General features: G+C 43.2%; 1 protein-coding gene across 5 annotated transcripts in view; it reads left to right on the top strand.

Moving 5' to 3' along the window:
• ctnnd2b (catenin (cadherin-associated protein), delta 2b) overlaps positions 1–24777 on the top strand; it is a 147933-nt gene that overhangs the window by 24310 nt on the left and 98846 nt on the right. For 4 of the 5 annotated variants that reach the window (XM_031854786.1, XM_031854782.1, XM_031854787.1 and 1 more), the window contains exon 2: positions 7359–7495. In XM_031854786.1, the coding sequence (XP_031710646.1) occupies positions 7364–7495 (132 nt within the window). In that variant the 5' untranslated portion in view covers positions 7359–7363. Of the gene's footprint in view, positions 1–7358; positions 7496–24408; positions 24552–24777 lie in introns of those variants that run through there. The other variant, XM_031854788.1, reaches the window with a different exon arrangement.

Genomic DNA, 24777 nt, shown 5'->3' with positions numbered 1-24777 from the left:
GTTTGGCCACGTTGTTCTTTGGACTCTTACACCACATCTACACCATATTGGTGGACGACCCGTCTTCCTTTCTTCTGGGTGATCAGCCACGTGTCTGTGAAGCCTGACTGTGATGGGGGGTAGGAAGAAAGAAATCAAAGTCAAACACCCAGTGAGCCATTACTGAAGTTATCAGTCATCCTTGGAACTTTACACTAAAGGTATTTTGGTTAGATAATCAACTGTTCTTTCTATCACACACCAACAGACATCAGTAGGCATCATTAGCATTTGAGCCCAAAAATAGATGTAGCCGTTTAAAAATGAGAACACAATCATCGGGACTCAATTGAATTGTGATCCATTTTCAGTGAGTCAGGCATCCAGGCAGTAAAAAAACAGCAGAGCAGCAGCTCTCTGAAGTGCTTTGGCAAGTGTTTACTTTGTAGTGTGACTGGCTTCTGTGTTTTAACGCTTTTGACAATACATTTTTATTAAACAATAGATTTTCATTGTGGCCAATCGCCTCTTAATGGTTTGCCATCAGAGCTGCTATCCTTAAGTGGTACTCAGAGGGGTTGCTCATTGTATCGCAGCCGTACAGTAGGCATGTGTGTGTGTGAGTGTGTGTGCTGACTCTAAATGTGCATTAGCATCTGGAATTTTTTACCAAGGCTGATGGGTGATTAACCCTCAATGATGCTTGGAAGGCCATCTGCCATTGTCTGCCAGTGAGCGTTCATTCAATTTAAAGGTCTTGCGTTATGGTGCACCCCCGCGCAGGTGATTCCACTTGGCTGGTTGGAACCCTTCTGAGGATCGCTTTGGGCTGCGCAGACTGCATTTGATAGGCATCTCCCTTGCTCTGGTGCTAGTTTCTCGGGTGGACACAAACATGTCCAGGGACTTCCTGCTCAGTATAGCGCCTAACATTTCACTTGGTTTCCATACATTAAGCCCTTCTGTTTCTTTTATTTATTTATTTCTTACAACCAGTCACTTGTCATAGCAGGAAGAGCACAGGGGTTACTAATCAGCCAGTTAACGAGGGCTTTCTTCACCTCAAGTGTGAGTCAGTGGTGGAAGTCAGACACCATTATTATTATTTCATCGTACTGTGAGGTGTTCAGATATTTTCTGAAAAAAGGACGATATCTGCTCCTCTTGTTAAAGCATTATTAACCCTTTTTTTAGGTTATAGTCAGTCAATTGGAAGCTTTTGGTTAATTAAGGCCAGCAAAAAATCAAGACTACTGAAAAAGTCAACACTGAGTTGAAGGACAAGATGGGATGTATTATGTGGCATTGGCGTTAACACAGCCGGTGTATGTTGCACATAAAGTGGTATTCATTTACTTTTTGGCCACATGGGGGCAGCAGAAAAAGCTGTAAACACAAATCTGACACAACGGCGTTAAGGCTAACGTGTTAGAAAACAACAAGGGCTCCAATGTATTCGCCAGCTAGTCAGTAACTTGGTCTATCTGCTGTTTGGGTGCTGGGCGGAGCTAAAACCAAACTTCCTGTTGAAAACGGTGCAGATGAGAGCCGTGAGAGTGAACCAAAATTGTAAACCCCAAAAATTAGCTGAAAGATGCTAAAATACTTCGTAAGGGGAATGGAGGAGTCTGGTGCTAAATGCCTGTAAATATTTGGATCTGAATGTATTTGGAAAGTGAATACGTAGTAGACATATTTTGTAGGAGACCGAGTTGCTGTTTGATAAAACCAGATGTACAAATGTGCTCTGTGTAACTATCATCTCAACCCACTTTACGCTTGGTTGGGCTCGCCTCAGTTGTGTTCAGCAGCCAATGCAAAAAGCAGATCAAAGGATTTAAATGCAAACGTCAATCCCCGATACCCCATGCTTGATTTAGTTTGTCTAATTTCTTCTGCTGTTTAAGAAAACAAGGTTGAAAGCAAATCATGCGCGCACCCCAGAACTCTTAAGGGGGCAACACCATAAAATAATAAAAGACATGCCTCTGCTGTGGACCTTTTTGATAAATCCGAAGTGAGACACAGACAGCGCTAATTACATTGTTAATATAAGTGTTAAAAGTGTTGTTAATTTGAACGCCGAGTTGTGGGCACAGGGTCTAGACAAAGGGACAGATGACTGGTGAAGCCCGAACGGAAACACTGCGGCAAGTTTTAATGAGGCAGCGGGGGACTGCCCGTCAACCGCGTACCAAACACTGGCATCCCAGAAGGGACAAATATACACACATAGACACACACAAGTTTGCTCTAGTGCTCCATGTACACACACACGTACACAGGAATGCGAGTAAACAACACACAAGAGTCCGCACCACAGGGAAATAACACTTCCGCGCGGACCTTTAGCTGATTCGCTGCTGATCTGAATTCCTTCTTCACCAAAACACGTCTGTCTCAGACCTGACTGATGAGCTTAAAGGGTCAAGAGATTAAGCTCAGCACTCCCCATGTCAGTCATGTCAATCATGCGCGGTGAGCTGCATTTACAACGCTGCAGCAATGTCGGAGATTACTGCTTTGAAATGCGGGGCTAAATACCCCCTGCATTAGAAATATAGAACCTAAAAATCCAAGATTATACTTCAGTGAAATAAAGCCTTTAGGCCTAATCCATATTCAAAGTCTTGTTTCTAGCTGGGCTGCGGGCCTCTATAACCTAGTTCTGCTGGCTGTTATTGGGGAAAGCAGCTTTGTACTGGTCAGTTGTGGGATGAGGGCTTGGACACGGTCTGTTGAGCTGACCTATATTTGGCTGCCTGCCCTGTCTGCACAGGCAAAACCAGAGCTTCTCTCTCCATTTGTTCTATAGGCAAACTGGGCCACCGGGCGCTCCGCTCTCTGGTCCGTTTCTCTGTTCCGGTTCTCTGGTCCGTTTCTCTGGTACGGTTCTCTGGTCCGGTTCTCTGATACAGTTCAAGCTTTATTGTACTGTTGTGTTGTATGTTTCATGCATACAAAGTAATTCATACAGTGACGAATCAGAGCCTCGGTGTATAGGAATTCGTAATTTTGGTGCAGCAATGTATCTACTATGTATGTATTCTGAGGGAAGGGAAAAACAGAAATCATATATGGAAGGTCTGGTCCGTTTGGGCACATGTGAAAAACATCAATCGCACTCGGATGTGGGGCAAAAGAAGTTGGCTGGGATCGCCTGAGGAGGGAGGTCTTGGCGCAACCCCACATGGAAGCGGTTTGTTTGCAGTCAGAATGCGTTCACAATCCGAAACAACGATGCTTATAGAAATAATCTAAACGAGTTTACCCAAGGCACCTAAGAACGCTCATCGTGCGAGTGTGTGGTGGTATCAGAGCCCATCTCCAACTGTGAATTCTTCTTCTGATAAGGTGTGTCAGGATATTGTTTTCCAGTCGCAGTGTAAATGCTCACTGGATACCTTGTTTCATTTAATGAACGCTGGTATATTAACCGTGAAAACAATTAGCTATTCGAGCTGCTTTTGCTCCATAATGAAGAAGAAAAAAAAATGAAAAAGAGAGAGTAGGAAAGATTTTGAGGCAAATCTTCCCCGGTGACTATTCTAACCAATGAGAGAACAGCTTGCTCAGCTGGCGTTTGTTTACAACTCTCGGACCGCCCTTGAATGTCGCAGAGCGAACTCCAAACGAACCGAAGGGCGAATGCAGCAATTGCATCCAATAAGTCCCTGAATCGAAATGACGCAAACAAACGCCCTGAGAGAGGGATTCAGGATTATTCTCCAGTAGAGGTGATAATGACGGTGATGACATTGTGTCTGTGATTTGACTACACAAAGAGCAAAGAGGGGAATGCCGGCAGGGAGGAAAGTGTAGAAGGAGGATGGGAGGCACTTGCCAGATCATGAGTTGGGACCACACAGCCGGAGAGTCAAAACATCTTGAAAAGAGAGAGAGAAGGAAAGAAAAGAAAAGTGTACGGCATGAAGACAGCGAAGCATGTAGCGGTGTCACGAGGCCAAATAAGCAGCAGTGTTTACACAGCCACAGTGCACGCTCACAATGAAAGAGGGCTCAGCTGCACTGCGGCGTTGCGGGTTCAAATCCAAAACGCAATCTTTCGGGTCATCCTCCTCCTGTCACCCTCCGCTGCGTGCTGCCTAACGACGCAGGAATGGGCTGAAAATATGAGGAGACACCGAAATAGGTCAAGTGAAGAGAAGTGGGCAGGGAGAGAGGAAAGGAGTGAGAGGGGGATGGGGGGGAAGTTCAGAGGCATAAAGGTAACAAGGAGGGGGAGGATGTAATGGGGAGAGGCATGAGGAGGAAATGGATGTAGTGTAAGTAGAAAGGTGAGTGGTGATGAAAAATTTAAGTTAAGAAACAGCGATTGAGGGACGGATAGAAAGGAAGAGGAACACAATCCAAAATGGAAGACACGTAAAACCAGGTCAGCCATATTAGTAGCCTTCAGTGACCAGAGATTGTTGCCTAGCAGCATGCAAGAATCGTTTTTCTCTCTCTCTCTTCTGCTCGCCCTGCTCGCCCTCCTACTCCTCTTGTATCTCTCTCTCCTCTCTCACTCTCTTTCCACTTTTCCGTTCCTTTCACGTTTCCATCTCCCTTTTTCATTCGCACCTATTCCCTCCACTCTGCTTACAGGCTCCACTTTCTTTCCTTTTTTTTTTTTTTTACATCAAGTATAAGGCCGATGCTGCCTCATGCCGACAGCCAGCCTTTTATGTGTGTGTGTGCGTGTGTGTGTGTCAGATTCCTCATGACAAGCCTTTCATCAGTGTGTAAAGCTGGCTGATGCAGCTGTTACACCAGCTCTGTGCTGCATCAGGATTACACGGCACATGTGAAGCCCGTGTCCTCCAACGCCTGGTCAAATGCAGGATGACACATGGCATCAAGCATGCGAGTGTGTATGTGGTCGTGTGTGTGTGTATGTGTGTGTGTGCGTGTGTAAGCCAGTCCTTCTGATGCTAGGACTCTGATACTTGGTTTCTAGGCTTTTCACTTTTTGGGAGAATTATGTTTTTCATAGCCACATTTTATGCTGTTGTGCTGATAGGTTGTATTATTTAACGCTATAGAATAAGCCTTTTCTATTACTATTGCTAATACTGCTATTTTGACTTGACTATACTGGCATCACATCTAGTCAGTTTGTACATTAAGAAGTATTTAAGCCTGATATCCATTCAAGCATCTGAGTCTCTGTGGTTGCCACATGTTTAACTATCTATGTCATATTTATTTATGTTTGTTGAGGTTAAACAGTTGAACAAAATATGTGCTTGTATGAAGTCTTAATTGTCTTAATTGAACACAGAGATTATTGTTTTCATTTAAATTTCGAGTTGAAATGAAAAAATGCTTTTTTACATCCGACCTTTCAGATCAAATCCTTGGTCATGTTGTGCGTCTATTTAACAATTTAAATAAATCATCCTAATGGTGTTTTTATATCGAAATCCAATCATCTTTTCTTCCTGTAAAACAAAATATGACATGCGCTCACATTAGCTAGTACCGACCACTTTCAACCAATAATATCACGACTTCCATCCATCAATCAATCTGCATGTGGTAATGGAGGTGTGTGTGTGTGGAGCCACAGCCATATTTTCCTTTTTTTATAAAAAAATCTCATGAAAAGACCAAAAGCAACAATGAATGTATCCTGCTATATTGTGTTGCACCATCTTCCTCTGTGCCATCGAGCTCCATTTGTTGTCTATAGTTGTTGTGACATGTCCCTTCACACACTATACTTTATATTTTGAGTAGATCCCACATACGCTGCTCTGTGGCTGCAATACTCACTAATGTACCAAATGTGGATTCATCCGCATGAAAATAGTTCCTAATAAATGCACTATTTACTCCTGTTTGAGTAATGTTTGCTAAAAACTACAGCGAACAGCTGTTTGAGGAAGTTGTCAGCCTTGCCATGCTTTTAAAGATTTACGTGAGAGACAGCATTATTTGGTTTGGTCTTTTCATTAAAATTGTTGACGGCAACAAAATCATAGAATATTGCCATGTCTTATCCTTTTGATTTCAGGTTGTCTGCCAACATTTTTTACAATAGGATTTGTACACCTACAAATCCTACCGCTATTGATAGTTGCCTGTTCCTACTCCTATAATCTCCGGCGGCTCTACTACGGCTATCTCAGTAATTGCCTACTATCATAAGACCTTTGACCTTTCAACACATTCTCACTCCCAACTTGTCAAATAATGACACTTAGTCAGCGCCCCTCGGCATCAAACTTTAGGCAGCGGCAGTTTTTAAAAAACATCTTTTCCATCTAGAAAAGCCTTCAGTCCCGTTCTTTGCTCTTCTTTAAATTAAGAAAAACTGATGCTATTACAGCAACTGCCCTAACCTTTTTTAGGAGCCACCATTGTTGTTTAGGACAAACACTCGCCTCTTTGTAACATCCTACACGCCTGAGCCACGCCCGTAGCTGACAGCAGGTCATCACAGGACCCTGATTGGTCCGTGCACTGGCTTGCCGGACACAAATTGAAGCCACACAAGATGGACTCTCGCGTGATCTCGTCACACCGTGAGAATCCAGCAAGGTTAGGTGAGAATGGGTTGGGCGGTGGAGTCTGTACACTTCCTTCTCATTGGCCTAGATTTCCTGTTTTCCAAAAATAAGATAAGATAAAGCTTTATTGTCCATTCCCACAAAATGTTGTCTTGCATCACAATCAACAGAATGACATAAAAACATGAACATAAAACAAGAGAGAAAACATCTGCCAAGTCACCCTCCAGCGACCGTCAGAACAGACGACGCAACATAGCAGCATGTAAGAGAAACACACCCAGTCCCCATCTCAAAATGTCTCATCACTGCAAGCAGAGAGCGCAAAGAGCTCGGCCCTCATGTACACAGTCGCATGCACCGCTCATGGTTACAGTCCATGCTGTGCAGATGTACCAGTGCACCTGTCCAGGATCCGTCACTGTACTTTGCCAAATGCATTTGGCGAGAGATGCATTTGGCAGCTCCACATGACCCTGAACATGAGAGAGAAAATGTAAAAAAAAAAAAAAGATTAAGAATTTCTTTTTTTTTTTTTAAATTGCATGAATACTGGTCAAAATCTAATCAAAATGCCTGATGGTCATTATCATGCATTGCACATGGACAACACTGACTGGTATACAGATTGTAACAGAAGTCTAATAGTCGGCTAGTTTATCAGTTTTCTATGTAAACTGTGAGTGTGTGGAAATGTGTCTCTCTTCACCTCTGCCTAACGTCCAAAACTGTGTAAATGGTTGTCCCCGAGTACAAGAGCGTAGGAAGGAGGTGTAGGTGTGACAGCCACTCAGAACTAAATGCTGGCATGGCCACAGGCTCTTTAATAATAGTAAAAGAGTTGCATGTTCCCTTGTTTTCCAGGAGGTATGCCAGTGCCTGAGGTGGCGACTGACACTGCCAGCGCTGCCGCCATGTTGAGCCCCGTCCTCCACGCCTCCAACGGAGACGGATCCGAGTCTGAAACCACCTCCGCCATCCTCGCCTCCGTCAAGGAACAGGTTAGAACCGTGTGTGTGTGTGTGTGTGTGTGTGGGTATGGGAGGGTTGTCACCATTAATGAGCTATGAATACCAGAAAGTAGTGCGGATAATTCCTCCAGCGCTTTCGGGGTGAGGCAGGCCGACAGTAAACAGTAAACACGGATGATGGAATGCCCATCTGAGCTAATGTGTCACAAATATGCCTCCACATTTTGATCTGTGAGCAGAAAGCCTCGGGCCACAGCTCGCTCAGTGGTGATGTTGAAGCTGCTCTAATGTGGTGGGCTGTATCATTTCGCTACTTTTTTATCAAAGTCTGAGCGGCTTCGTTGGGGGTGATTGTTTTTCTTCAGCAAAGCTAAAATGAAGCTGAAGAGGTAGACTTTGGGTTTCGTGCTTATTACGCATTTATGAAGGTTAGAATATTCATGACACTGCCAGAATGTGCCTTGATGTGTCCATCTGCTACATGCCGTCCATTATATTATTGTTTAGACTTACACTTCCCTGCCAGTGTGTGTACGGTTTGCTGTCCACTACATGTTTTGGCATACAAGATATGACATTTGTATTACATTACACTTTCCTCTAGTTGCGACATTGAAGGGGGGGGGGGGGGGGCAGATTATTCATTCTGCATTCGCTCTATTAGATGTTGACCCAACTTTTTGTAAGCTTACATTTCACAAATAGTCCTAATAGCCTCACTGCTGCATTATCTTTAGTGTTTGACTCACTAGTTTTGCAGATGATTAAATGTTGTACACACAATCCAAGATTTAACAAGATAAAACAGTCTAAAGCAACGCTAACAGCCTCTTTTGGCTGATCGGATAAACAAATTGTGAGATTAAATCAAAAATTGGAGAGACGACTTTCTGTTGGAGAAGCTGAGAATTGAATCATTAGTGAGTGGACATTTTGACCGGCTACTGGTGGTGCAAAATAGAAAAGTAAGGGGATCACCGAAGTCATCAGGGTTTATCCTCTGAGGATCGTTTTATGTCTCTGCCAAATTTAATGTAAATCCGTCCAGAAATTGTCCAGATATTTTAATCTGGACCATAACGTTGAACAGATTGGCTGTCGGGCCCCAATCGCCATGCACCCCCAGAGCCACACCACCGCTCTACTTCAAAACTACTTTCAATCAGCTTACTCTCCCATAGGATCAGTACCAATCAACATAAAGCAAACAGAGAACGGATTACATGTGATGTTGCTGTGAGATCTTATTATGTATTTAAACTTAAAGGGGAACTCCACTGATTTTACACATCAAAGTATGTTTTAGAGGTTGACCGATTTTTTTAAAGGCTGTATTGGCTGTATTGATGTATTGACGATAGTCTGGAGCAGGAAAAAGATGACAGTCTATCGTCCGATCGCTGTTCTGTGGCTCATGACTGCATCCTGTTACATTGTTAAATGCCACTCTAACAACGCATCAATGTTCATATTTATATATACGTGCATATTCCCGTGGTAAGGGAGATCCTAAAGTGTAATTCCACTTCATGTATGGATAGTTATGTGGCTGGAGTGGCTGGAGTTAATGTTGAATGATTTCTTTTCCTCCCTGTCTGTCTGTCTATCATGGACAAAGAGCCAACCCCCCCCTTCTCCCGGGCCTAGAATAGGAGGTGCCATTTAATGTGGTATTTAACAGTTGTTTAGATTATTATCAGCGGTTAATCACATGCACACAGATATTTTCAGCGCAAGAGGCGGCGGTGCTGCCTCTGGCTAACTATCGGAGACCAGTTCTATTGAAAAAGATAGTTTACAAAACGTCTTATCGGCGCCCATTTATTGATCGCCGGGTTTTGGGGAGTGCTACTACATATGTGAAACAACTTGAATAAATCCTTTTGTCGCTCTAAAGGGAGCTCCATGGAGTCTGATAAATTGCCTCAGTTGATTGGTTGTGTGTTGAGCTTTAAACCGCTCCTCATCTCTGCTTTGATGCTAGCAGCTCGAGGCTACATTAGCAGCCGAATCACAGACCGTTGAGTTGTATAGTGGGTAATGTAGGCGCCAGCGTTTGACAAGTAAGGGAAATGTGTGGAATAAAAAAGATGATATCTTTGCCTCAAAACCGACTTTGATCCTCTTTTTTTTTGTAACTGTCCCTCGTGAGTCTGACTGTTAAAAGGGTGGCATGCTAAATCGATTGAATTCTGCTTTAACGACATACTAGATAGCAGTGCCATGGATGCTGGCTCTGTCTGGTCGGAGAAGATGTGCATGTGGTGGTGTGTCTTTTTGCACGCAGTGTGTGTGTGTGTGTGTGTGTGGGTGCCCAGTGCGAGCGGATACTTGATACTGTGGACACTGTGTGCGTCCTTGAGTACTATACGATGTACTCTGGACAGCAGGTGCTAAAGATAGCCGGTGAAAATGCTGAGAGTGAAAAACGATAGGTTCTGCATGTTTTAGACTGCAACCTCACTGTGAGATACTTCAATTTTTTCTCGAGGTCCATTCCTAGTCTAAGTAGGTCATGTGGACTAGGACACACACACACACACACACACACAAACACACACACAGGTCATGTGCACACCCCCACACACACAGAAAGAAAAGCCGGAGAGGCGAAGACAGGAATGGAAGGAGTGTCAGCTATTTGAAAGAAGTGAAGATGAACGGATAGTTGCTCGCTCTCTCTCTCTTCCACCTCCCTTCTTCTTGGAGTCGCTATGTTTCACCCTGCCCCACGGTGAAGTTATTGCTATTTCTTAAGCCAGTCATTAGTCACTTCCTTCTGTACTTGTTTTTGCAGCGTTTAATTTTTCAATATGTTTTGGGCCTTGTGCCAGTGTTTGTAACCAGGAAGCGAGGGTGTGTTTTTCTCGTGATTTTCAGGCAATGCACACACACACACACACACACACACACACACAGCTTCCTGTTCATTTTGGTTCATAATGACAAGGTCAGACCAAGAAAAGGCTTGAGACACACACACACACACACACCCGTGTACACGCTGCCAATCAGATTCTTTTGCCGCTGCCGACTTACACCAGGAGATCCCTGCTGCTGTTTCCCCCTCCGCTTCCTTCTACCCACATCAGATTGATTAGCCATTCGACGTCGTATTTATCACATCTGACAGCTTTTGTCCTCGCATCGTTCATCATCTCTGCCATCAACACATGTGCCGCCGGGGGGAGCGCAGTGTGAAGTTCTAGCTCTGAAAGAGTTCCAATCCGACGCGAGATGTTTAAAAAATCTGACACATTGTGTCGTTGAATGACGGATAAAGTGAAAGTGGCACACGGTATTGATTAGTTGTCTGTTCACTCGCGGCCTGGTAACATTTTGACGATCCAGTCTTCTCTGAAATATCAAGATGTTGAATGTTTGTTTAAAACTGCATAAAACATGGATGTAGTCTCTGTGACGTCACACAGAAGTGGTCAATTATGAACTGCAGCAAAATAATTCTGGTGCTTTGAGGTCTCATTAGTCCTAAGCAGTTATTTACATTTAATCATACCAAAGTTGTTACCAAAGCATAGCTAAAAAGTGTGCACTTCCCACTTCCTACCCCCCTTATCTGTGGCACCTCTACTCAGACCACACCCATCTAACAACTGGGCCTTGATTTTGATCTCAAGTGCACACCTGTAACTTTTTATGACCCGATGTTGTAAACACTCACCAGCGCACACATGAGTATTAATCTGCAGCACATGGTAAACATTACACCTGCTTACCATCAGTATGTTAGCAATGCTGACGTTAGCATTTAGCTCAACTGTTTCTAAGAACAGCCTCTCAGACCTCACAGTTGTAGACTGTTAGCTCTACATTCGTGACACATTTCAAAGTATTTATCCATCCTTGCTATTCAGAGACGGACAAACACATTCCCTTTATGGGGTTTTATGGCAATAAAAAATATATTAACTCCAAACTTACCCTTTTGAATGCACTCTAAATATTCTCCAGCAGCTTTCTTTTCAGCACCATAAAATACACAAGACAACAGACCAGCAATGCAGGAGCCTGTATTCTTCAAACACTATTGTTACCATTTCTGTTTCCCTTATTGGCCATCTGCTGCAATAACTATTTTTTCTGACCTTAAAATGACTCATGCAGAGTGACAGTTACAGAGTTACAGACCTCAGTGTCAACATTTCTGACACAAAATAGCAAGACACTACTTTTGGTTAAAGTATAGGCAATCAAATTCTGTTAGGCAACACCAAACAAGAGTCAATAGCAACAGCAGAGTAAGCTGTTTGGCATTGGCAGAGAAGATTTGGCAAGTTTTTCATGGGCGCAACCCACATACTCAGCTGTGCTGCTCATCCTACAAATGCATGTTCCTGACAAATGGGGCACCGTTTGAAAGGAAAATAAACAGGCTTTCCAACGGTATAACATTTATTGCCAAGAAGCCTTGTTACAACAGAGAAATAATCTACCAAACACTAATTTCTGAGCTTTTAGTTCGATGTTTATATTTTTTTATCAATTCTTATCAATATCTAATCAATAACCCAGTTTTCAAACACCGATATTGTCTCGTGCAAACCAGCTTGGCTCATTAACATATGCAGTCTTAGTAAATAACCAGCTAAATTGAGAAATTGGGTGATAAAAAAACGTGTGCAGCAATAATTTGCAGTAGGTTTGATAAATATCCCCCTCTGTGATTTTCATTTGCATAAGAATACCAGTTAGATCATTTTACTTGACAACTACTACACTGCAGTCAACCAAACCTGACATGCAATTACATTTTGCAAGGATAAACACACACTGAAGATAAGGCTTATTCGTGGTTCTCCTTAGAGGGCGCAACCATGACTTCTTGTTCTGTTTATTCCACATTGCATTACTGCCACGACCTTCGTTTCCAACATATGTCAGACGTCAGATAGAAAAAGAAATGTAGTTGCATTTGTCGGGTTATCAGAGAAGAAAACATGAAAAGATAAATAGTTGGTGAACATAAGGGGGGACAAAGAAAAACCAATGGGGGAAAAAAACACGGAGAAGAAAATCTACCACAGAGGCTTTCGAACGGTTATTAAATCTGATTTTTTTTTGTGTTTCTCCACAAATGAATGTGAATCATGATGCTCCATGGAACTGTTCACTCGAATTGGCAGTGCAGTAGGTAAAACACTTCTCTCAAGCCTGACCTACAACTGGTCTGAATCGAAACGGAAAGCCGTTTATACGGAGGGAATCTGAAATTATATCTTTATTTTCCCTGTACACCTAATTAAACTCGGCTCAGCTCCTTTCTTCACCTACTAACACATCATTATATAAATAATGGCAAACTGTTTCCTGTTTCATTCATTTAGTTTTTTACAGGTTCTTTTATTTGTGTTTCCTTACAGCGGCCTAGCGATAATGATGGGTGCTACAAGCCTTTCCTCCCCCACTCGCCGCTACTCCCTTCATTTGTTCATTAAGAATTAATTAAGATTTGTTTAGCATTGGCTACCTCATTAAATTGCCAAATATAGTTATCTTCAAAGTTCACAATGGAGTTGGATATTCATAAGAAGTGGTTTCAAAGTGGATCAAATGTTTATTTTGTTTTACTTCATATGCAAAGTAGCATAAAGAAAAAGTAGAATATGTAAGGGCTGAGGAGGGAGGGAGATTCGGGAGGAATTGTGTATTCTCACGCTTTGCCTCCCCCTTTGCTCTCCCTCTCTCTCTTGTTCTCTCTGGCATTTGAGAAAGGCTTTTTCTTGTTTGTTATTTCCAGCTGAAGGAAGACTCCAGGCCAGAGCACCATAGCAGAAATAGGACAATATGCAATGCTGCTGTACCTGAATATGTTTTTGTGTGTTTATTTGTATTCAGGCGGCAACCTCTGGTTCTGAAAAGTGAAGCCAATGCGCCAAGTGTCTTAAACCTGCATTGTTTCTACTGACCAGCAGGGGGCGACTCCTCTGGTTATATAGAAGTCTATGAGAAAATGACTCTACTTCTCTCTTGATTTATTACCTCAGTAAACATTGTAAACATGAGTTTATGGTCTCAATCTCTAGTTTCAAGTCTTCTTCAATACAGCATGATGCTCATTTAGTACATGATGGTCCATGTAGAGTACCCTGCATAAAGCAGATTATGCTTTAGCGCGTGGCTACCTTGTGATTGACAGGTCGCTACCACGGTGTTGTCCGGTCTGGGAGTTGTTCGTGTTTTTCGTCATAGAACTTTAGAACCCTTTCACAGTGGGTTTTCAGTTCATTGAAGTTAATTGTAATATTTTGGATGCCTTAAAATGTCTTGTTCAGCACTCAGGGCTCAAGGCTTCAAAACTGCAGTTCACAAACCAATGGGTGACGTCACGATGACTACGTCCACTTCTTATATACAGTCTTTGCAGGGGCGTCGTCAGGCCTATTTTAGGGGCCACAAGCTACAGTTACACTGTAAGAAACGTACCGTGAAATTCACAGTTATTAACTGGCAGCCATTGACAAGTAACTTACCGTAAAAACAAGTAACAGTAATTGTTACCATGCATTGTATTTTCTGTCTATCACACACACACACACACACACACACACACACACACACACCTACACACACACACACAAACACACACACAGTCATTCAGGTCTTGGAGATTTTTAGAGGACCCCCCCCCCCCCCCCCCCATTTCAATATAAAAGCCCCACAGAGTGAATTCTAACTGGAATGCTTGTGATGAAGCCTGTCATTTAATAACCTCTGTGTATGTGTGTCAAACATTATGATTCCGTCTCCTCTCCCCCCTCTCCCCCACCCAGTCCCACCCTCTCCACCCAGTCCCACCCTTTTAAAATAAAAGCCCCACGGATTAACTGTATACTAATATTAAACTCAGAATGAGGCTTTTTTGTTTAAATACTTAATGCTCTTACTAATACTACTACTGCTGCTAATATTTCGGGTATAACTACTACTACTACTTCTTCTTCTAATGCTACTAATACTTCTATGAATAATAATACTTATACTACAACTACCACTTCAACTGATACTACTACAGCTATTACACTACTAGTACTACTATTACTGCAATTACTACTACAACTACCACTACTACAAATACTATTACAACTACTACTACTACTACTACTGCCATTACTGCTTCCACCAATACTACTACTACTGCTGCTACTATTGCTATTACTGCTACTACCAATACTACTACTAATACTACTACAGCTATTAGTATGACTACTTGACTACTACTACTACTACTACTACTGGTATTCCTGCTACTACAAATACTACTATTACTATTAATTCTACAACTACTATGACCACTACTACTGCTATTACTACAACTACTACTACTACTACTACTACAACTACCCTGTATGAAGCGATAGCTTCATACAGAAATGACGGGAGCGATTGGGTTTGCCACTTCACCCTTCTTCAACCAGTCACCTGTGTTTCTATGAAGCGATAGCTGCTCTCAAGTTCAAGACTGTCCATTCAAGATCATGATTCTCAAATGCAGAAATGAGAGAAGCGATATCTTAATTGAACCTCAATGATACTACTGGTAATGTTGGCGTAACGTCTTCGGGCAGTAGCAGCCACACTGTCAACATTTCTTGTGAAATTTTCCACTTTACTTAGTTTGAAGCACTGCGATTGTTTGTATGAAAAGTATACTGTAGAAAGAATGACATAAGATTTAGTGATACACACTCCTGTCTATCAATATAACAACATGAAATACAGCAAATTAGTGCTTGCTGGTAGCAGCTGTTTGCACTTGTAAGAATCATCTCACGATTATAGCAGTTGAATTGGGAGTATCCTCAATTCAATATAAAACACAAGTAATATCAAATTTCACTCTGGAATGTACTTAAAAATGGTGCCGTATGAAGCGCTACAACAGGGGTCACTAATAGGCGGGCTGCAGTCCGGGTCCGGACCCTGACACCCTTGTATCCGGAACATTTTGACCGAGCGCATCTATTTTAACATTCAATTTAACTAATTTGAAATCTGACAATAAATATTGTTGAGATATTATTCAATTAAACTTTCTTTATTTGATGTGACTGTCAGGTATTGACTAAGCTGACATAGGTTGATAAAAATGCTAGGCTACTTCAATATATGTGGGACTAAATCATAGCGCAGGTTAGACACTATTGTGATGTTCAGGACCTTTGGAAATTCTCTCTAACTGGACCTCGCTGAATTTTTACTGACTATCCCAAGAGCAGAAAGTTTGATCATCTTCAAAAACCACGAGTTATAAATACAAGAGGATCAGTTACTTTTGTAGCGTCCCGTCATGGTTTGAGATCATTGAAGCCGTGTGTCACGCTTCTTTTATTTGTCACAGTTGCCGAAAAGACTTGCACCGCCAAGCCTCATCGCTCCTCGAGATGCATATTAGGATTTGCAACGTCCTTTACGATGAAGTGCAGAGATCAATTTCCAGGTCTCAAGTCGGAGAAGAGAGGAGACGAGGAGGCACAAAAAACAAGAAAGAAAGGCCCGAGATATGTGGCTAGTCAGATTAGCATCTCTGAAAAGTGTGCAACGGTGCATTATTTCCAATTGGAAGATTGCATAATTTGCTGGTTTTGCATCTGTCCAACAGTTTTTTACACAGAATATTGCCACCGGATGTCATGTTTAAAGACTGAGGCTATATGTTTTCACATGTAACATTACAACAGGCTGAGGGCTGAGCTATCTGGAGTAACAGAGCCGCAGATGTGTTTTTGGTTTTGAAATGGCTTAAAAAAGAGAAACACCCTTTAAATACAGATTATCACTCTTACCTCAACCCAATATGCATGTGCTACTTCAACATGTAGAGAAATCCAAAAACCTGCTGTGCCTAGTTACGGTTGCTAAGCTATGATTGGGCAGTGCCTGTTTGGAAGAGGTGGTTCAGCTAACCATCAATTTTGATTTTGCATACATATTTGCATTCATGTGTGTTTTCTGCCAGTTTTCAATGTCATTTTTAATGCTGTTAGATGTCTGTTGCTCGAAACCGGAAAGCAGTGTGACAGGGAAGGAGAAGCAGTGCATTGTGGTAGGGCTCGGAAAGGGCCAATGTATTCTTGTATTTGGCAGCTCAGTCCCATTCTCGTCTCTCTCTCTCTCTCTCTCTCTCTCTCTATGCTACCTGCCTTGGCAGGAAAAAGAACGGTTGACAAGGGATTGACAAGTGTGTGTGTGTGTGCTCCGTCGGGTTTCAGAGTTGATTACAGTGCTTGACTTTGAGTTCAGCCCTGCAAGTTACATTATGCAGAGAGTCGAGCAGACGGTAGACACTGCAAAGGAGACGATACCATACTTTATATTTGATGAAAATAAGTCCAGCGGTAGATGTTGATTATTTTATTGCCGGCAAACGAAGAAAGAGACAGATGCTGCAACCAGGATTTCAGCTCACACATGAGCGAGCTCTGAGGATATCTGTCTAGCAGTTCTGTTTTTCCACCCAATTTTAGTTTTTCCCTTTATTTTATCAACCCCCCTCATTCCACAGATACAGCACATTCAAATTCAAAGGTTGTATCATTAAACCAATACTCTCAGAGATTTGTCAGATTTCTTTCTCAACACTATTTTTCTTTTCTTATAACAAGGTCTCAAGATGACTCCTCAACTGCAACACAAAATATTCAATACTTTCACACCAACAGTAGTTTAGGAAAAATAGTTTTTTTTTGTTTTGTTTTTTCAAATCATTAATATTTTAAAACGTTTGAACTTTGCACCCTGGACCTTTTCTTGTATGACTGGACCTTGCAAGCTGGCACATTGCAGTGAATTACTGCACACCAATTATTGATCATAAACCAATGGCATATTGTCAAACAGAAGGTTGAACAACTATGTACACTTCAAAAAACACATTTTTACACGTTCAAACTGGCCATCTTGTTGTGGGTTGTAGCGTGATATTGAGCAACCAATCACAAGCTGGAGCAGCTTTTTAGACAGCCAATCAAACAAGTGGATCAGGCAACAGAGGGCACAAAGTTAGGAGCTAACTACCCGCAAGAGGTCTAGAACTTTCGTCAGACGTTCCTCTTGATCTTCTCTCTTATCTCGCATTGTCTGGAGTTAAAGCTTGTCTCTCACACAGTTACAAGAAGTGCATGTTAATAGCCATCCGTGATCAAAGTGCAGCCTCTGTGGGAGACTCCTTTGACGTTTTTTTAAAATATGTGCACACGTAAGGTTCCAACATGAATGATGTTTTTTTTCCTTTGCTTTTTTTGTTGATCAGGCCCTTTGTATTATATTGGGTTGAAGCATGCCATAGTCAGCACAAATGCAGCATAACATAGATTTATATCAGTTTAGTATGAGAACAGTTAAGACTATGATAGACTTTGAATCGCTCTCCACCAGTGTTGGGCAGTAACATGTCACTTAGTTACGTTTTTCAGAAGTGTAAGAGATTACAATTTAAAATTCAGTAGTTACATCATATGCATACTAGCCCCATTCATATTCAATTACTGAAGAAAAGTGGGGATCAACTTGTTCGCTGTCCTACCACGAGTTTGATTGAGGATTACACTGTCCAAAATTAACTCCTATTTGTCAAATACAACCTCCATGCAGCAAACACTTGCTGTCATTAAAAACAACCCACTGTGCACAGACTGGTGCTAAAGTGAAGCAGATCAAAGTTGCAGAGGTTTTAGTAGCAGCATGTTAAGGCGGAATCTTCAAATTGGCTATTTGGGTACATCTAGGTACAATCTGTGCCATTTAAAATGTTCACAGGTAGCTGTAAAACTCAATGAATGCCATTTTCAGGTCAATATAGGTATTAATTGATTTTCACAGGTCCATAAGAACACAGGTACAGTACGCTACATGCTAGTAAGGATCCTGTCAAAGTCTTCAATTTTGTACCTACATTTGTTCTTGAGTCCATTCAGTGGAAGTACGCTTCTTTTTGGGCAGAGCTGCTCTTTTCCAAACAGCACTTGCAGATATAATGCGTTTTTTGTGTGAGTGAAATGTCAATCGGCAATCCCCCCAGCAACAAGCAATAAACTGTGACAAAAATAACAAGGCCACAAGGTGCTTCAACGTGATTAAAGCAACAGTGCCGAGAAAACTCTGGATAACTCTTCCCCATTAGGTGTTTACCTCATGAGTCATGGCCCTGGGCTTTTAACACCTTCGAGGTTTTCATTCGCCCCGCATTTTGAATAAACAATTTTACATTGATGCTGTTTCCCTTTATTTTGCGCATACACTGAGCTCAACGAAGACATAATTCATGCCTCTTACCGTGTGCCTAAAACCAGCATTGGTGCTGCTGCGCGGGATGAGATGGAGACACAGTATCTTGTGAGGAGAGGATTTAAACCTACAGCCGCAGTTATCGGGGAAACAAGACAAATCTGTCTGGTTTGGGATGCACATTTAAGTAGTTTTGGTATCCGGAGAGCGCTAAATCTCCTTGAATCTGTCTTCCGCCACGCTGTTTTTTAAAATGTCATTTCACTTGCTCCCTTGGTCTCTTATCTTTTCATCACTCCCCACCTTCTCGTGTTGGCTTGTTTCCCTCTGCCTCTGTGACTACTTTGTTACCAACTGGATGTACCTAGCAATTTTTCCAGCCAAAAAACAATGGCTCCAGACAGCAGTGGTCTTAGCTATACAGCCACCGTGACATTTTGTCATTGAACAGGGCCCCTTCTGAAACAACTAAATGCCAGGCGGACACCACGGGGCACAATTAGACCGCTTTACAGTGGAGATAGAGGGGAAGACAGCTACAGCTAGAACACACACACTGCAACTATGCAGCCCACCACTGTCCTCCAGACATTTATTTTGCTTTAATGGGGTTTTCAGGGGGCCAGCCTGCTCCTGTAAGCTGGTGGCTCTCTATCTGTCTCCGCTCTGTCTCCATTAACACGCTCAGATCGGAGCCCAATCTTTAGTAATGCAATCAGTTTACAGGCACTTGATTGTAGAACCTGCTCATTAAGACAGTTAATTGTTGTCCTTTTTTCAGTTAACTGCTCATCAAGCTACGATTACTCACACACACGTGCAATCACGGCAATCTGCAAAGCTGGTACAGGCCATTGAGTGTTTCTCTTCCACCAGTATGACGGACTCGATGATGTTATTTTTTAGCAGTACTCATTCATATTGTAAGACCTGAGAGGCTTTGCAGTTACTGTATCCCCAGAGAAATAGAATGAGAGTAGAACGGACGTCTCTATTTAAATGAACATAGCAGGATGGCCAGCGCGGCGGACATTTTTATGTGTATCGTTGTCATTGCAAGCGGTCTTACTTCCGTATTAACCAACTTGTGGTAAGTCGCGGACTCACTCATGTAAGAAAAGTATGAATTGGCCTTAAATGGAGTCGATTGAGCTCTGTGACTACCTCCCGACTTAGCAGCGGGGTGTGACACACTTTACGGCCCCACTGACATGTTTCGTCACCGTAACAGCTAACAACAATCAGCTTTTTCTTTTTAAACCAGTCAATTGACCGCGGCAAACAGCTCAACGTCCATTCCATCCTCATTCTATATCTATGATTACCTCATTTATTACAAATCACTTTCTTTGGATTCCATTTATTTCCTATGATGTTGTGCGATCCATCATAATAAACACACAATTCGAATACAATGTTGTCAGTTATAAGTAACATTTACCAGTTTCACACATACATGTAGTTGACATGTCCCTCTCTTCTTTGTAACAGAAAGGCTGCATTACAAACTCTGGTTTTTGGGAGCTTGACCTACACTAGGGACTCAAAATAACTGATGTGTCAGCCTTTGACCTTTTTCTATTATTTTATCTGTCTTTGTGAATCCCACAATGTTTCAAATGTCCAACATTGAATTGCCGGAATACTCCTTTAAACTTCTACACAAAGATGATGTCAAGTTTCAAAAGTCTGGTCACTGATTTTAATTCCTTACTTGTATAATATCATTTAATAGCATGCATTTGCAAATAGTTAGTAAAATTGTGAAATACTTTGTAATGGCCCTTTAACCTTAATTCATCATTATTCTACATTTAAACTATGTTTTCGGAGTTCAGACTCTACTTCCCTAAAATAATACAATGAAACAGCTTTTTTCTATTATTTCATGATGTATCCAGATTTTTTTGTCTCTGTTATGGGTCAAATTCTTTAGTTACAGGATCCTAAATTACCCATTTTGCATCTAAAATCATCATTTAGTCTCACCATTCCTGATTGCTACACGCCCACATTTTCAAACTCCATGCTGTCAGTTTATAACACAGTTATATAACTTTGTGGATCTCAAGTCTGAGATGATGATGAAGGGTTTTTCTCTCGGACTCGATGAAGCCTCATTAGAGCCACATTTTACAACCGCTGAGTAGTACACCTCGTTAAAAGTAAACAGAGTAAACCTTTGTTTGTAACATCTGTTGAGTGCTCCTTTAATCTTATCCCAACATACTTCATACACATGCATGCTCAGAATTGCTGTGTAATTTGCATCCTGTGATTTTAAGCTCAGAGTTGCAGACTGAAAACGTTCAGCTGATCACGCCGATCTGTCAGTTGATGTCCCATTTATCTGTGCCATCAAACCTGCGTTCAGTCTGCAGCCAAACAGCCAAACCGAATTTGAATAAAGAAATGACTGGAGGCTCTTTGCATGTGCATCATGTATTTGCTGGGATGCCGTGATTGGTTTAGTTAGACTGTGTCTTCCAGGGAGAGGGAAGTGGATACGTCAGATACAGGAAAGCAAAAACACAGATGACATTTTAGACAGGGGCTGGGGACATTTTCCACTGGGCTTCTTGGTGCTTTAGGAAGCGACTGTGGCACCTGTTGGGAAGCCATGGCGTCACATTGGGAGTCAGATTGCATCTGGGTAAGAGATAGTTGTTGTTTTTACGTGGCAATCTTCTCTGATGTCCGCTTGTTTGATGATTCTGTATATATTTTAATCTGAAAATTAAACGGTCAAGTCAACAGTCAAGCATAGTTCTTAGTGGCTAGCTAACTGGTAACAAGCTAGCTAGCCGGGGACATGCTAGCACTAGATAGCCAGCATGTTACACCAAGCTAGCTGGCTTGATAAGTGACAGTTTGCAACTCTGAGATTTTTCCTTCATTTGACTGGACAAATATAAAAGTGGATGGTGCAAAAAAAAAGAGCTAATATGGTGTTTTTTTCTCTTTTGGGCTCTCTGGCTCACCATGGAGAGCTGCAGGAAGAGTCCTAAAACCTAGAAATGAGTCAGCATTTTCCGAAGAGATATTTACGTTTTGTTCTACGATATGATGTGACTTTTGAAGCTTTATAATGTTTCTTTAAAAAGGCGGTTGTTACCAAGTGGCACAAAGACGCTACAAAACATCATCACGTCAAACCATAGACAGTCTATAAGAAGTAGACGTAGTCATCGTCACTTATTGGTTTGTGGAATGCCGTTTTAAAGCCTCAAGTTCGGCAAATTTGGCCATCGGCGTCTTGGATTACAGCCGTCGCCATCTTGGCTTTTTGCAAACAGTCAACGGAGGTTACCATATTTGACCTGTCAATCACAGTAAGCTCACGTTAAAGCATTTGTTGGTCTTTATGGTCTGTACATGGGACCATAATTTACTAAATGAACATCATGCTGTATTGAAGAAGACTTGAAACAAGCGATTGAGACCATGAACTCATGTTCATGTCATTTATTTATTTGCAACCAGAGAAGTCACCCCTGATAACCAGTAGAGAGAATGCAAGTTCATGACACTTCCGCATCGGCTTCACTCTTCAGGACCGGGGGTTGCCGTCTGCGGCCGAAAACACTAGTCTTCATTTAGCTTCGTGGTGGTGACGTGAAGTCATGTCACCGTGGTGTAGTTAATTTATCCATCCATCCATCCATTTTCCTCCGCTTATCCGGGGTCGGGTCGCGGTAGCAACAGGCCAAGCAGGCTGACCCAGACTTCCCTCTCACCGGCAACATGTTCCAGCTCATTCTGGGGGATCCCGAGGCGTTCCCAGGCCAGCTGGGAGATGTAATCTCTCCAGCGTGTTCTGGGTCTTCCCCGGGGTCTCTTCCCAGTTGGACGTGCCTGGAAAACCTCCAGTGGGAGGCGTCCAGGAGGCATCCTAATTAGATGCCCGAACCACCTCAGCTGACTCCTTTCGATACGAAGGAGTAGCGGCTAGACTCCAAGCTCCCTCCTGATGACCGAGCTCCTTACCCTATCTCTAAGGCTGAGCCCGGCCACCCTACGGAGGAAGCTCATTTCGGCCGCTTGTAGCCGCGACCTTGTCCTTTCGGTCACGACCCAGAGTTCGTGACCATAGGTGAGGGCAGGAACGTAGACCGAGTGGTAAATTGAGAGCTTTGCCTTCCGGCTCAGCTCCCTCTTCACCAAGACGGTCCGGTGCAGCGCCTGCTTTACTGCTGCAGCCGCACCGATCCGTCTGTCGATCTCCCGCTCCATCTTACCCTCACTCGTGAACAAGACCCCGAGATACTTGAACTCCTTCGCTTGAGGTAGGCACTCCGTCCCCACCTGGAGGGAGCAATCCACCGGTTTCCAGCAGAGCACCATGGCCTCAGATTTGGAGGTGCTAACTCTCATCCCCGCCGCTTCACACTCGGCTGCAAACCGCCCCAGTCACGTGACCTCCGAGATGTGGTCCTGTTAGCCTCCTCGGATCGTGACCTCCGAGGAGGCTAACAGGACCACATCATCTGCAAACAGCAGAGAGGCGATCCCGAGACCCCCGAACCTGACGTTCTCCACCCTGCGCCTAGATATCCTGTCCATGAAAGTCACGAACAGGACCGGAGACAAAGGGCAGCCCTGGCGGAGGCCAACACCCACCGGGAACGTGTCTGATTTATTGCCGAGAATGCGGACACAGCTCCTACTGCAGTCGTACAGAGACCGGATCGCCCGTTGTAATGGGTCCGGCACCCCATACTCCCGCAGCACCCCCCACAAGAACCCCCGAGGGACCCAGTCGAAAGCCTTCTCCAAGTCCACAAAGCACATGTAGACTGGTTGGTCAAACTGGTTAATTTATAGCGTTAGCTTTTTGTTCCTCCGCCGATTGCATTCACATCTCAGAAATCATAAAAGTGGTGTCATTTGTGAAGATAAACTTGATGAACAACAGCGCGTACATGTTAGAGTAACACGATTCCACTTTCCATGCTTTCACATTCTCGGTCAGTGCAAATAATAACAGCCAACAGTGCAGAGAAAATAAGTATTGTCAGGCCACTGCTGAGTGCAGATTAGGTGTGTATGTTTGGACTTATCTGTACAGTGTGTTTGTGTGTGTGTGTGTGTGTGTGTGTGTGTGTGTGTGTGTGTGTGTGTAGGCTTGTGGATAAGGTATGCAAGTGTGTGAAGGCATGTGTGTGTTTGTGTGTAGGCATGAGAGTACTGTTTTGAGATGTGTGCGCCTCCCTCCATCTCGCCTCCCTTCCATCTTCTGTCTCTCCCGCCGCCTCCCACCTTGTCCTAATACAACTCCTCGCTTGCTTTTCAGTGGTGGTGGCTTGGGGGGGGAGGCGGGAGGAGAGGGAGACATGCAGATGGTCTGGTCAGAGAGAAAGAGAGAGAGAGAGAGAGAGAGGTAGAGAGAGCGAGGCAGAGAGCGACTGGCGAGTGGCGGGCTTTTTCGGCTGGGTCGGCCGGTGGGAGGGCCCATTGTGATGCAACGTTGCATAAATAATGCCACGGGGCTTCTGAATGCTCCGTTGCCATGGGGACCTTTGTGCCTCAGTGAACACCGTGTGTGTGTTTTGCAGCCCCTCGAGGAGGGAGAGAGAAAGAGACATAGACAGAGAGAGAGAGAGAGAGAGACAGACAGAGAGGGGGGCTGAGTTGCAGTCAGCTCAAGTGACACTGGAGTTTCTCTCTCTTCTTCTCTCTCTGCCCCTCTACTCACTTGCTGTGTTTGACCCGGGACAGATGAGTGTTTGGAGGAGGGAGAGCGAGTGTTGTTGTTGCTTTTTGACCAGATGGGGAGCAAAGATAAGCGGGATACTCACTGTGATTTTTGTTGTCCTCTCTGTGAAGCATGGTCCATGTGAAGGTATGTGTTCTCACTACTTCCAAATCTTCTTTTTTGTTCTTTCCTTTTTCTTTTTTTTTTTTCCTTTTTTGCCTTTTTTCTGAGAATGCATCCCATCGTGGTCTGGGCCTCTCCCTCTGCAGTAACAGGTGTCTGCCTGTCAGCCCTGAATAGGAGGGAGAGTAAGGGAGAGGGGGTTGGGGTGTGTGTGTGTGTGTGTGTGGGGGGGGGGGGGGGGGGGGGGGGG

The sequence above is a fragment of the Anarrhichthys ocellatus genome, unplaced genomic scaffold, assembly GCF_004355925.1.
Source record: "Anarrhichthys ocellatus isolate YVR2014 unplaced genomic scaffold, GSC_Weel_1.0 scaffold15, whole genome shotgun sequence".
Taxonomy (NCBI): domain Eukaryota; kingdom Metazoa; phylum Chordata; class Actinopteri; order Perciformes; family Anarhichadidae; genus Anarrhichthys; species Anarrhichthys ocellatus.
Note: the sequence above shows the minus strand (reverse complement) of the source record. Positions and strands in the feature narration are given on the sequence as shown.